At 45.7% G+C, this 14,527-nt stretch overlaps 1 protein-coding gene across 2 annotated transcripts in view; it reads right to left on the bottom strand.

Annotated features, from left to right (window-relative positions):
- The window catches only part of myo1ea (myosin IEa), a 57,878-nt gene that overhangs the window by 7,904 nt on the left and 35,447 nt on the right, over nucleotides 1-14,527 (bottom strand). For both annotated transcript variants that reach the window (XM_031830925.1, XM_031830926.1), the window contains exons 9-19: nucleotides 13,197-13,329; nucleotides 11,704-11,900; nucleotides 11,521-11,601; nucleotides 10,677-10,763; nucleotides 10,465-10,551; nucleotides 9,419-9,586; nucleotides 8,727-8,812; nucleotides 7,267-7,348; nucleotides 6,769-6,875; nucleotides 5,979-6,077; nucleotides 2,240-2,384 (exon numbers count right to left, since the gene is read on the bottom strand). In XM_031830925.1, the coding sequence (XP_031686785.1) occupies nucleotides 2,240-2,384; nucleotides 5,979-6,077; nucleotides 6,769-6,875; nucleotides 7,267-7,348; nucleotides 8,727-8,812; nucleotides 9,419-9,586; nucleotides 10,465-10,551; nucleotides 10,677-10,763; nucleotides 11,521-11,601; nucleotides 11,704-11,900; nucleotides 13,197-13,329 (1,272 nt within the window). The remainder of the gene's footprint in view (nucleotides 1-2,239; nucleotides 2,385-5,978; nucleotides 6,078-6,768; nucleotides 6,876-7,266; nucleotides 7,349-8,726; nucleotides 8,813-9,418; nucleotides 9,587-10,464; nucleotides 10,552-10,676; nucleotides 10,764-11,520; nucleotides 11,602-11,703; nucleotides 11,901-13,196; nucleotides 13,330-14,527) is intronic.

Here is a 14,527-nt window from a genome sequence, read left to right as displayed (position 1 = left end):
TGATTCTACTCTTGGCCTGGACTCAAACTGTCATCTAATTGTATGAAGAGAAAAAAAAATGATTTAGCCATGAACTAATGACTTTGTGTCAGCGTCTTATCAGAGGGAGGTTTGTTTTGAGAAGCCTGGCAGCTGGGTAATCGCAGGGTCCGCCCCTGTGTGATATTTGTGTTTCATAAGCACACATCAGTCACATCGGCTCAGGAGGGCAATGAGGGGGAGGGGGGGATGGGGAACTTGGCAGTCTGCTGCTGAAATCACACAAGGCCTGATTCAGGACTATGTAATGCATCTTCACGCATGTGTGTACAGATGTCAATAAGTGATCTCACAGGCTAGCCACAAGCACAGCGTTCATAGGAGCAGTGGGAAAAAGTGCAGTTACGGTGGAAAAAACACCCTCCAATGTCCCACCACCTCCTTGACCACAGACTCGCACTTGTGTATGAGTTCCAGTGTAGTGTTGACTCAACAGCTCTGACGTGGGCACCAGAGCGGTGTCTAACCCACTCCCCAATCACAGATATACTGACATGTTCCTGCATACTACTTTACTACCTTTTATGGTGTGCAGTCTAAAAACTCTTGAGTCTTGGATTTCTCTCCCTGACAACAGAATTATTGCATGCCAACGCACATGTCAACAACACCATGGCAGCCTGCAGCCTATGAGAGGTCTAATTCTACGCCTGTTCTAACCTATTAGAATAAAGTTAGGTAGGTGGTATTTTCATTGGACGAAGGCAGGTTGGTGGTAGAGTTTCATGGAATGGGTTACTTGAATGGGTATACTTACTGGAAGAGGCCAGTTTACAGTACATATTCACTGTACATATTCCCTGTATGTTGGCAGGTCAGAGAGGAGTAGTCTAACTGTATAAAAGGCAGGTCAGAGAGAGGAGTAGTCTAACTGTATAAAAGGCAGGTCAGAGAGAGGAGTAGTCTAACTTTAAAAGGCAGGTCAGAGAGGAGTAGTCTAACTGTATGTAGGCAGGTCAGAGAGAGGAGTAGTCTAACTGTATGTAGGCAGGTCAGAGAGAGGAGTAGTCTAACTGTATGTAAGCAGGTCAGAGAGGAGTAGTCTAACTGTATGTAGGCAGGTCAGAGAGGAGTAGTCTAACTGTATGTAGGCATATCAGAGAGAGGAGTAGTCTAACTGTATGTAGGCATGTCAGAGAGGGGCAGTCTAACTGTATGTAGGCAGGTCAGAGAGAGGAGTAGTCTAACTGTATGTAGGCATATCAGAGAGAGGAGTAGTCTAACTGTATGTAGGCATGTCAGAGAGGGGCAGTCTAACTGTATGTAGGCAGGTCAGAGAGAGGAGTAGTCTAACTGTATGTAGGCATGTCAGAGAGGGGCAGTCTAACTGTATGTAGGCAGGTCAGAGAGAGGAGTAGTCTAACTGTATGTAGGCCGGTCAGAGAGGAGTAGTCTAACTGTATGTAGGCAGGTCAGAGAGAGGAGTAGTCTAACTGTTTAAAAGGCAGGTCAGAGAGGAGTAGTCTAACTGTATGTAAGCATGTCAGAGAGAGGAGTAGTCTAACTGTATGTAGGCAGTTCAGAGAGAGGAGTAGTCTAACTGTATGTAGGCAGGTCAGAGAGAGGAGTAGTCTAACTGTATGTAGGCAGGTCAGAGAGGAGTAGTCTAACTGTATGTAGGCAGGTCAGAGATGGGCGGTGCAGGTCAGAGAGGGGTGGTCTAACTGTATGTAGGCAGGTCAGAGAGGGGTGGTCTAACTGTATGTAGGCAGGTCAGAGACGGGCGGTGCAGGTCAGAGAGGGGTTGTCTAACTGTATGTAGGCAGGTCAGAGATGGGCGGTGCAGGTCAGAGAGGGGTGGTCTAACTGTATGTAGGCAGGTCAGAGAGGGGTGGTCTAACTGTATGTAGGCAGGTCAGAGACGGGCGGTGCAGGTCAGAGAGGGGTGGTCTAACTGTATGTAGGCAGGTCAGAGACGGGTGGTGCAGGTCAGAGACGGGCGGTCCAACTGTATGTATGCAGGTCAGAGAGGGGTGGTGCAGGTCAGAGACGGGCGGTGCAGGTCAGAGAGGGGTGGTCTAACTGTATGTAGGCAGGTCAGAGAGGGGTGGTCTAACTGTATGTAGGCAGGTCAGAGACGGGCGGTGCAGGTCAGAAAGGGGTGGTCTAACTGTATGTAGGCAGGTCAGAGACGGGCGGGTGCAGGTCAGAGAGGGGTGGTCTAAATGTATGTAGGCAGGTCAGAGAGGGGTGGTCTTACCGACTCAGGTGCTTTGATGAAGACCTTTGTGCGTCCAAGCTGGAACTGGTCCTGGTCCATGTTGACTGCACGTAGGAGATGAAGAACACCCTGCTTCTCATCTCCACGCCATGTAGGCCACGACTCCTTAGTCAGGATGGCATACCTGAGGAACATAATGAGGGAGAGAGATAATTAGATGAAGAGAAAAATTGAGAGAAAAATCCACAACTAATCCCTAATTTAAAAAATGTGGACATGTTGCAGCATTTGTGAGAGATTAAGCATATATTATTGCTATCCTTGTCCTAGATGATGCAAGGGAGAAGAAAGAGGCCTGGGGCATATTAAGAAAATACATTCACCACACCACAAGTCTAACAATACAGTAACCAAACTCGAAACTCAGCAGTGCTTTTTCACGATAACTCTTATAGAGTATGTGTATAAATCTGACAACAGAAGCCCTGAGCTCTCCCTGTGTTCTATAGCAGTGGTTCTCATCAGCAGGCTCAGCACACCCCACAGCCTGTTCCTTTGAGCCTGCCAACACTAACATTAGCAAAGTGAACACTTCCCGACTGCCTGCAAATGCCGACCCTGTGTCCTTTTCCTGAGAGAGATGAGAGAGAGACTGCCCTACCCTATGCTGCTGACTGGGATAGGGGCATACAAAAACCAACCGCTGTTCTTATTCTGGGAGGGCAGGGAAGATCGTGTCACACGAAAGAGACTCATACAGTTCAAGTCAGAAGTTTACATACACCTTAGAAAAATACATTTCAACTCAGTTCTTCACAATCCCTGACATTTAATCATAGTAAAAATTCCCCGTCTTAGGTCAGTTAGGATCACCACTTTATTTTAAGAATGTGAAATGTCAGAATAATAGTAGAGAGAATGATTTATTTCATCTTTATTTCTTTCATTACATTCCCAGTGGGTCAGACAATTCCTCCTGACAGAGCTGGTGTAACTGAGTCAGGTTCGTAGGCCTTGCTCGCACATGCTTTTTCAGTTCTGCCCACAAATGTACTATAGGATTGAGGTCAGGGATTTGTGATGGCTACTCCAATATCTTGACTTTGTTCTCCTTAAGCCATTTTGTCACAAAGTATGCTTGGGGTCATTGTCCATTTGGAAGACCCATTTGCGACCAAGCTTTAACTTCCTGCCTGATGTCTTGAGATGTTGCTTCAATATATCCACATCATTTCCCTTCCTCATGAGGCCATCTATTTTGTGAAGTGCACCAGTCCCTCCTGCAGCAAAGCACCCCCACAACATGATGTTGCCACCCTTGTGGTTCACAGTTGGGATGGTGTACTTCGGCTTGCAAGCCTCCCCCTTTTTCCACCAAACATAACTTTGGTATTATGGTCAAACAGTTCTTTTTTTGTTTCATCAGACCAGAGGACAAAAAGTATGATCTTTGTCCCCGTGTGCAGTTGCAAACCGTAGTCTGGCTTTTTTATTGCGGTTCTGAAGCAGTGGCTTCTTCGTTGCTGAGCGGCCTTTCAGGTTATGTCGATATAGGACTCGTTTTACTGTGGATATAGATACTTTTGTACCCGTTTCCTCCAGCATCTTCACAAGGTCCTTTGCTGTTGTTCTGGGATTGATTTGCACTTTTCAGTATGTTCATCACAAGGAGACAGAATGCGTCTTCTTCCTGAGCGGTATGACGGCTGCGTGGTCCCCTGGTGTTTATATTTGCGTACTATTGTTTGTACAGATGAACATGGTACCTTCAGGCATTTGGAAATGGCTCTCAAGGATGAACCAGACTTGTGGAGATCTACAAATTTTTTTCTGAGGTCTTGGCTGATTTCTTTTGATTTTCCCATGATGTCAAACAAAGAGGTACTGAGTTTGAAGGTAGGCCTTGAAATACATCCACAGGTACACCTCCAATTGACTCAAATTATGTCAATTAGCCTATTAGCTTCGAAAGCCATGACATTTTCTGGAATTTTCCAAGCTGTTTAAAAAGGCACAGTCAACTTCGTGTATGTATACTTCTGACCCACTGGAATTGTGATAGTGAATTATAAGTGAAATAATCTGTCTGTAAACAATTGTTAGAAAAATTACTTGCATCATGCACAAAGTAGATATCCTAACCGACTTGCCAAAACTATAGTTTGTTAACAAGAAATTTGTGGAGTGGTTGAAAAACTCGTTTTAAATGACTCCAACCTAAATGTATGTAAACTCCCGACTTCAACTGTACATATAAACTCAGCAGAAAAATAAACGTCCTCTCGCTGTCAACTGTATTTGTATAATATTTGCATGAACATAAGATTCAACAACTGAGACAAACTGAACAAGTTCCACAGACAGAAATTGAATAATGTGTCCCTGAACAAAGGGGGTGTCAAAATCAAAAGTTACAGTCAGTATCTGGTGTTGCCACCAGCTGCATTATGTACTGCAGTGCATCTCCTCCTCCCTAGCCTTCACTCTCTGATCCAACAGGTCCCAGATGTGAGATCCGGGCTCTTCGCTGGCCATGGCAGAACACTGACATTCCTGTCTTGCAGAAAATCACACACAGAACGAGCAGTGGCATTGTCAAGCAGGAAGGGTACCACATGAGGGAGGAGGATGTCTTCCCTGTAACGCACAGCGTTGAGATTGCCTGCAATGACAACAAGCTCAGTCCGATGATGCTGTGACACACCGCCCCAGACCAGGACGTACCCTCCACCTCGATACCTCTTCAGAGTACAGGCCTCGGTGTAACGCTCATTCCTTCGACAATAAACACGAATCCGACCATCACCCCTGGTGAGACAAAACTGCAACTCGTCAGTGAAGAGCACTTTTTGACAGTCCTGTCTGGTCCATCGACAGGGGGTTTGTGCCCATAGGCGACGTTGTTGCCAGTGATTTCTGGTGAGGACCTGCCTTACAACAGGTCAACAAGCCCTCAGTCCAGCCTCTCTCAGCCTATTGCAGACAGTCTGAGCACTGATGGAGGGATTGTGCGTTCCTGGTGTAACTCGGGCAGTTGTTGTTGCCATCCTGTACCTGTCCTGCAGGTGTGATGTTCAGATGTACCGATCCTGTGCAGGTGTTGTTACATGTGGTCTGCCACTGTGGACAATCAGCTGTCCATCCTGTCTCCCTGTAGTGCCGTCTTAGGCGTCTCACAGTACATCTGCAGTCCTCATGCCTCCTTGCAGCATGCCTAAGGCACGTTCACGCAGATGAGCAGGGACCTTGGGCATCTTTCTTTTGGTGTTTTTCAGAGTCAGTAGAAAGGCCTCTTTAGTGTCCTAAGTTTTCATTACTGTGACCTTAATTGCCTACCATCTGTAAGCTGTTAGTGTCTTAACGACCGTTCCACAGGTGCATGTTCATTAATTGTTTATGGTTCATTGAACAAGCATGGGAAACAGTGTTTAAACCCTTTACAATGAAGATCTGTGAAGTTATTTGGATTTTTACAAATAATCTTTGAAAGACAGGGTCCTGAAAAAGGGACGTTCCTTATTTTTTTGAGTTTATATATTCTTAGTTCCATTCCTTTTCTTAGATTTGTGTGTATTGGGTATATGTTATGAAATTGTTAGATATTACTTGCTAGATATTGCTGCACTGTCGAAACTAGAAGCACAAGCATTTCGCTACACTCGCAATAACATCTGCTAAACACATGTATATGACCAATACAATTTGATTTGATATACACTGAAAGTGTAGAATTCATTCATTCCGTTATGCCACTCTCCCCCAGAAGGAAGGGCCTTACCTGTTGAGGAACTTCCTGAAGACTCTGCGGTAGGCATAGCCAGCACGCCTCACCCTGATGTTCTCCTTCAGGCCCAGGTACTCCACTTGGTGCTTTACCCTGAAGAAAGAAGAGAGAGGGGAATACAGGGTCATGGGATGTATGAAGGAGGTTGGTCAGATGCTTCAACCAACCCTTCACCACAAATATATAGCAGTAAAGACGTTCATCTGTTAGCATCTACCTACCTCCATTTCTAAGATAAATTCTATTTTATCTATTTAGATTTATGTTGAACCTCATGGTGGGGCTATAACATAATTGATATGTTCCAACACTAAGGATACTGTAAGGAACTAAAGAATGCACCCAGGCTTCCTGTGAAAACAGCAGTTCTGGTGCTAATTAGGCAGTCCGACCTGAGCCTGAGCCCAGCTCACTGCTGCTCACAACAGGAAGACCATTAGGCCTCAACAACACAGCACCCTGCATCAGTACATCTTGTACCCAGCCAGGGAAGGAAGAGCGGGAAGGAAAAACTGAGGGAGTTGGAGTGTCTCAGAGACTTCCTCCATCACCCAGTCTTTTAAAGAGGCCCGAACAGGGAAATACAATACCAGTGAGTGATTCAACAAGCAGACCTAACAACATTGAGTTGAGTAATGTGATATCCTGCTCAATATCAATTGACAATCTCCAGAACGGACTGTAAATTATGTAATAAAAACCGGTTTAGTTTGACACTTTCACACACATCTCAAAGACATGTGTGTTTTGCAGTTCCCTGACATTTCAGTGTTCAGACACTCACCGGCTCTCCTCCCAGTCCTTGGGCTTCTTGGTCTCATTGGGTTTGATGCATCGGATGTAGTGAGGGGTGCACTTCATCAGCGTCTGGACCAGGTCATTCGCTTGTTTCTGAACGGAGAAGTAGGAGGAAGAAGAGGAGGAGGGAGAGGATGAAGAATAGTTTGTGTTTAAAACATATAAAATGTATCTACATGTTGTTGCTGAATCACTGTTTGTACTCCAAGCTGTAGTGTTCAGGGACACAGCACTGACGCGACTGATTACAAGGTGGTATCTTTGTGCTTAAGAGATACTGATGGTGTTAGAGAGAGAACATGTCATCACTGGAACACAGAGATCAACGCTAAAACAACACTGGAGTGAATTTGCTTTTCATCTGCAGGCTCTGGATTTGCACCTGACAGAGAGTGATAAGGTCAGGTAGCTGCGTGGCCCATAGATACACCCATGTCACTGATGTACGGTGTACAAACACACGTCTCACAGCAGCTCAACACACCTTAATTTTACTGCCCGCTGTTGTTGGCCTGCCTTTCTTTTCGGCGTTGAGGTTATCTGGAAACAGGGCCCTGATGAAAGCTCTGTAGAGGAGAACCAGGGTGTAATAAGGACTGATAGACAACATTGGCAACGTATATAGAAGACCAGGCTAAGACTTTTTTCCACTTTAGTTTTCTTAGAAGCAGCAAACTCAGGTCTGTGGAATCTCTGCGCTGGCTGCCAGTGGCTCAGCTCACATTGTTGTTTAGCTTCAGGGAACTGAGCTGAAGTTTGAATAACTGGTTTTTAGCTGCTCTCCTGCCAAACTGACTTTCACTTCCTCGAAATGTGCATTTTTATTGCACTGTGACTAGAAAGTTATACCAGCAAATATGGTATTTTCTTCATACTCATTCCTTGTAATCATGCTAGTCAGAATGTCCTCACTCACAACATGGTCTCTAAACCCATAATGGATGTGTGCTGGTCAGAATGTAGCACATAGCTGCTGGGATTCCAGAACCTCTCAATAGTTCTGATCTCAACCTTTCTGTTTATCACTTGAAGTGCTCAAAGTGCTAATTTTGCAGTCCTCAAATAAACCTGTTGTAAATAATAACTAACAAGGTTCAAGTTCAAGAAATCTACTGCTTAAGGAATTATTTATTTGTTGTTGACAAACATATTAGTCACGTAAAACAAATACAAGGACTGTCAGGACACAAAATGTGCAAACGTTTACGCATGAGAGCTACCATCTTTCCCTGCATGAGTATTTGTCTGGTCTTAAACTTTTTAATCAAGGCCATGTGGACATAAGGGAGGATCAGTGGGCTTTGTGTGTGCAGATGGACCAGCAGCACACTAACAATGTCCAGCTGACTATAATGATATTTTCTTTCTTCTCTGAGCAGACCTGCTGCGCTAAGGAATGAGGCTCCTTTCCCTCCACACATTTGTGTCTGTGTGTCTATAAGTGTGTGTGTGTGTGTGTGTGTGGGGGGGGGGGGGGGGGGGGGGGGGTTGGAGTTTTGGGGTCTGAATGGGGTTTGGGGGTCTTGGCATGCCCACCCTGCAGGCCCCCCTGCAGGCTACACACAAAAGGGCTTTAGAGGCTGTGGGGGCTGTTTGTACAGATGGCCACTGGCGGCTTAAAGGAGGCCCAGGAACGCACAAGACGGTCAGGGGAGTCTACTCCTCAATGTAGCTCCCTAGGGAGACAGTGAGACACTCGCCAGACCTTAGAAGTCCTGAGCAAACCCCCAAGAGAGGGGAGAGCACCTCCAGCCCTGCACATGCCTATTGATCTGCCTTTTCCAGCTGCACTAGTCATCTGCAAGTCTCCTTCAGATGCATCCATTCATATAGATCATAATAGAAGTCTCTTTGTGGACTTAAACAAAATACTCGGCCCGGTCTCAGAAAGAACAGCTAGCTGCATATGCTCTCTAATGCTCGCATAAGTGATGAGTGACTTACATTTCGCTGCTTTGCATCAACTCGATGAGGTCACTGAAGAGGACGTCGCGGTTCCTCTCACAGAAGCCCTCTGCGTCGTAGGACACCTGGGGGAGAGATGTTAGAGGGTTAGTGACGATCACAGCACACAGTTAACCCATTCAGACAGCAGTTAGGGCACCTGGACTGAGCTGACGGTACTATCAAAATTAACAGAGAATGTTAAGAGCAACAACAAAAAATTCATTGACAAAAGAGAATCGATTGATGACAGGTTCTCTGCAAGACCACCAATGTTACATTTTTAAGCTTGCTTCCCAACTCCAGCTTCATATACATAGAGTGTGTATAGATCATTGGTATAGCCACTATAGTCTGGGGTGGTACTGTAGGAATGTAAGAAGCCATGATGACTTAGGACCAGGACCCCTCCAAGCCATTATGACATGGTTAATTAGGACTTGTGGCATGCAGAGTGTACCAGACTGAGACCCAAACACATTTTAAGCAAACAGCACAGACCAAGAGAATGAAAGGGTGAGAGAAATGGAAAAAGAGTGAGAAAAGGACTGGAAGAAGAGAAAGAGACGACATGAGAAGAAGAAAGAGCACAACAATATGAAAGACAGAATGAAAGAAAGATAGGGGGAGAGACGAGAGGAGAGGGGAATAAGGAGAGGAGAGGAGAAACGGTATACTGCAGTGTTGCAGACCTTGCCAGCGTAGTGGTGGATGATGAAGCCTTGGTTCCAGCTGTTGAAGTGTTCATGGGAGTTGATGGCCACCCTCAGCTTCTGCAGCATGGTCTGGTCTGCCCCCTCGCCCACCGCGTGCATGGTGGCACACACGTCATCCAGGATACTCATGATGCCAGGGGGGTTCTGGGAGGAGAACCAAAGAGATGAGCACAGAGAATAACCTCAGCCACCACAGATCTAAAACATTAACATATCCCCCATGACCATCTTGATTATAACTGACAATGCCAACTTTCTTCACACACTAGACACTCTTTCTGAATTCCACATAAATACATCAATGTCAGGGATAGACTAAAGTGATAAACATGGGTTACAGTATTCATTGTGTACTCCAGCAGCTCAAAGCATAACAGCAGAGCCAATTCACAATTAGCTACTGCCTTGCTTCCCAGAACATCACACACCCACACTGAATGATGTCATCACAACACTGCTGCCCTATCTGGCTCCACACGGTGTCCATGGACACGGCGGCCAGTGGCCTTCACTGGTAACAGTCATTGCAGTGTCTCTGGCTCTTTAGTTGTGGCAAAGTCACAAACAGAGAACACAGGTTTTTTGTCACTAGTGTAAATGCAGCTGTGGTGAAGTTACCACAGTCACAGATGTAGCCAACTGGGCCTGGTCTAAAACAGAGGAGTCAGAGACTGGACACAGACTCCCTGCTTGGCTGCCTCAGATCTCAGCTTGTTTAAGGGTCGCCCTTTTTGTGGATTTCATGGATTAAGCCTCTCAGCGGGATGGATAAATCAAATTAAGAGGCATGTCGGCACGTTTGAGGATGTTAGACTGCCGGTCATGGGAAGAGTGGGGAGGCTTCAGTGGCCCTACTGTAACTCAATTGGCAGAGTGTTTGCTCTTATGTGGAGCATTTTGACGGCAGGCATAACAAACTACAGAACTATCTAAAGCAGTTTCACAACTGTTTCCTGTTATCCCATTTATATGTGACTTCAAGGTGTGCATGAAATTAAGTGGGCACTGGGGACTCTGCTTACCAGTTTGCTCTCAATGAGATCGCAGACAATCTTGTTGTTAAAGTATTCGATAGGAGTCCACCGGATGCCTTCTTGTATATACTCCTCCTAGAGAGAGAGAGGGGGGGGGGGGGGGGGGGTAGTGATTGGTCTGACGATGATTCTCTACTTAAACATGAGACAAGTAACTTCTGCTGGTGTAAGAACAATGAGTGAAAAGCCCAAAACATTACCTGCTCAGCTTTAAGCGTGAGCTCAATGAAGATCTGTTGCAGTTTCTCATTCACAAAGTTGATGCAGAACTGCTCAAAGCCATTTTTCTACACAGAAAGAGATGATGCATTAGTGATAAACCAGAGAGGCTGTGAGAGTGAAGTCATCCGTACGGACACAGAGAGCTGGGGAACTCCTCTGGGCTTCCTGAATGGGCCATGTTTATGAGGTGAGGTTATCTACCAGTCAGCCTGGAGTGGCTGGAGGAAAACATCTACACAGTACTTTACACCACAATAGACCTGGGACCTGAGACTAATGTTTTATCTAAAGAAACACGATATTTCCCTTCTCAGGCCCTCTGAGCACTGAGGTTTATTTTCTCTGTGCTTTGTTAGTAATAGGCCTGTGTATTAACATAAGGACTGTGGATGGGACCCAACCAATGTTTAGATAACAGTTGTATGCTATCTAAACATACAGCTTAACATTAGCTCATGTTAGTTATCATAGGACAGGTACATCATGGTTTGAGGCTGTCGCCACGCTACGACACTGAAGCTGTCCCGTTTCATTATTTAATCAAGGCCAGTCCTTTTCAGGGGGCATCTGTGAGACCCCCAATAATGCAACCTAAACAAACAGCTAATCCGATTAGAAAAGTCCATTAAAGAATGCTGTCCCAATCAAGAGATGGGACATAATCCGGACACTTTACAAAATCGGTCTGATCCTGTGTCTTTAAGCTGTTTAACTACCCAAACTTTACTATGATTATTGAGATGTAGTGACCATGTATCACCTTATGCTAAGATTTCCATATGTAAATCATAACATAAAAGGGCAAATCTACAGAAAACTTACTTGGAATATTTCAAATCCATAGATATCCAACACACCAATATTAAACTCTTGATGAACCTTCACGATGGCTTTGTTGATGGACTGAAACAGAAAAAAAATGCTTTGTTACATTTGGCCATTTAAGATGGGAGAGGACCGGGTATTATTCTAAAGGTCAACAGGTCAAGGAGTGTCCATTCATACCTCTACTAGGAAGTCAAAAACACGTGAGTGCAGGGCCTTGGACAGGGCGTCCCGTGTGTAACACGCCTGCTCCACATTCAGTGTCACATCGATGGACTCCATAGAACTGCCCCACTTGCTGTCCATCTTCCTGCTGGTCAACTTCTCCTTCAGCCGCTTCTGGTCAATCCCCAGCAGAAACGCAGGGAAGGCCAGGACTGTAGAGAGAGAGATGAGAGAGAATGAAGAAAAGAGACATTCTACAGATGTGTGGCACACACCCTCATGAGACAAAACACCAGTACATTCTGAATATGTTGGATACAATGAAACAAAGGGTTCAACAACAAAACGGAATACAATCAAGTCTGGTGATGACTCATTGCGCACTCCTCCCTGCCATAGCCACAACAACTGGGTTCTCCTAGCAGAGGCCTGAGCATGTGGAGGGCCATTAGGACTCTCCTGAGAGCCCCTCCCTGCCTCATTACACTGAGTCACTTCCCCCAGAAGGAAACTGCTCTCAGTCTCTGGGTCTGACGGTGTCTGAGAATGCATCAGATGGATCAAATAGCCCCCGTTTGGGAAATGAGGGTGTGACCGACTGTACTCCATACCACAGCACAGGCCAAGTCTATCCTCAGGACCATGCTGCATCTCCTACTGTAGCCCTCTCCCTCAAAGAGGATATAGATAGTATCAATGACGAGCAGCCAGTTCATCTATACCCAAAAGAATGATCCATACCAGTCTGATGGATGGTAATAGGTTTATATGTACAGTACAAGGGAGTGTTTTTTCTAGTGGATCTGAGGCAGGGATTTGTTTGGCTGAGCGTGAGCAGATGTTTATGTCGACTTGTGTTGGTGTGGTTTTATATGGAGCACCAGGGTTCTTGATATGTGAAACACATTGCAGTCAGACAGGAAGTGAGATAGGGGGGAGAGAAAATGCAGAGACTCTACACAACAACGCTTTGTACCCTGGCTAACCAGAGGTGCTATATTGCATAATTCAGCCTGGATGGGTGGCTGTGAGGCGGGCAAGGAAGTAGAGAAGAAGGGAGGGAAGGAGGGAGGAAGGGGAAGAGAGGGGCGGGGGGGAGAGTAGGAGTGGGGCAGGAAAAGGCTGCATTTCTCTGAGTAATTTTAGTCTGTGATGTTATGTGCTCAGACATTGAAAAAGTTTTTTTATTTTCTCTGGTAATTCAGCGTGGCCTGGATCTTGGCTTCAGCCCTGCATTAACACAATGAAGCTTTGGGGAGTGAAAACAGTCAGTGCAGCATGCTGAGAAATGTGCTTCCTAACCCGTCCCATAAAGGGCAGCCCAGGACACTGGAGAGGAACGCCAGGGGGACATGCCAGTCTGCAGGTTGGAGAGAGAGACAGTCTGACCCCTTTCTCCCATCCCACACCCTGTTGACTCCCCTCAGATGTGAAAGGACTGGATTGGTGCAAGTAACAAGCTCTACCTATCCCTCTACATAAACAAAGTTACAAGGGTTGGTACGTACACTCCTCGCTCTCAACAGCGGCGTAGTTCCCTGCTTCCCTGAAGTTGATGTTCCCAAGGTGCAGGACTCCGGCTACGATCTGCAGCACCAGGCCACGGTCCTCCCCTGAGATGCCAATCACCTCCATGGCATGCTGGTAGAGGACAGAGACAGAACAGGAGGCATGAACCCAGGGTCGAAAAACAGGTTTACAGTGGCTTGCAAAAGTATTCACCCCCCTTGGCATTTCTCCTATTTTGTTACCCTACAACCTGGAATTAAAATATATATTACTTTTTTTGTGTGGGGGGGGGGGGGGTTGTATCATTTGATTTACACAACATGCCTACCACTTTGAAGATACATAACTATTCACCCCCCCTAAGTCAATACTTTGTAGAGCCACCTTTTGCAGCAATTACAGCTGCAAGTCTCTTGGGGTTAGTCTCTATTAGCTTGGCACATCTAGCCACTGGGATTTTTGCCCATTCTTCAAGGCAAAACTGCTCCAGCTTCATCAAGTTGGATTGGTTCCGCTGGTATACAGCAATCTTTAAGTCATACCAGAGATTCTCAATTGGATTGAGGTCTGGGCTTTGACTAGGCCATTACAAGACATTTAAATGTTTCCCCTTAAACCACTCGACTGTTGCTTTAGCAGTATGCTTAGGGTCATTGTCCTGCTGGAAGGTGAACCTCCGTCCCAGTCTCAAATCTCTGGAAGACTGAAACAGGTTTCCCTCAAGAATTTCCCTGTATTTAGCGCCATCCATCATTCCTTCAATTCTGACCAGTTTCCAAGTCAGCTGCCGATGAAAAACATCCCCCCCGGCATGATGCTGCCACCACCATGCTTCACTGTGGGAATAGTATTCTCGGAATGATGAGATGTGTTGGGTTTGCACCAGACATAGCAGTTTCCCATGATGGCCAAAAAGCTACATTTTAGTCTCATCTGACCAGAGTACCTTCTTCCATATGTTTGGAGAGTCTCCCACGTGCTTTTTAGCGAACACGAAACGTGTTGTGGTTCCATATTCTTAAAATGTTTTAATAATGGATTTAAATGGGTCTCTGTGGGATGTTCAAAGTTTTGGATATTTTTTATAACCCAACCTTGATCTGTACTTCTCCACAACTTTGTCCCTGACCTGTTTGGAGAGCTCCTTGGTCTTCATAGTGCCGCTTGTTTGGTGGTGCCCCTTGCTTAGTGGTGTTGCAGACTCTGGGGCCTTTCAGACCAGGTGTAAATATACTGAGATCACGTGACCTATCATGTGACAGATCGTGTGACAGTTAAATAATGTCAACCTGTGTGCAATCTAACTAATTATGTGACTTCTGAAGGCAAT

Source organism: Oncorhynchus kisutch, linkage group LG8 (assembly GCF_002021735.2).
Source record: "Oncorhynchus kisutch isolate 150728-3 linkage group LG8, Okis_V2, whole genome shotgun sequence".
Taxonomy (NCBI): Eukaryota; Metazoa; Chordata; class Actinopteri; order Salmoniformes; family Salmonidae; genus Oncorhynchus; species Oncorhynchus kisutch.
Note: the sequence above shows the minus strand (reverse complement) of the source record. Positions and strands in the feature narration are given on the sequence as shown.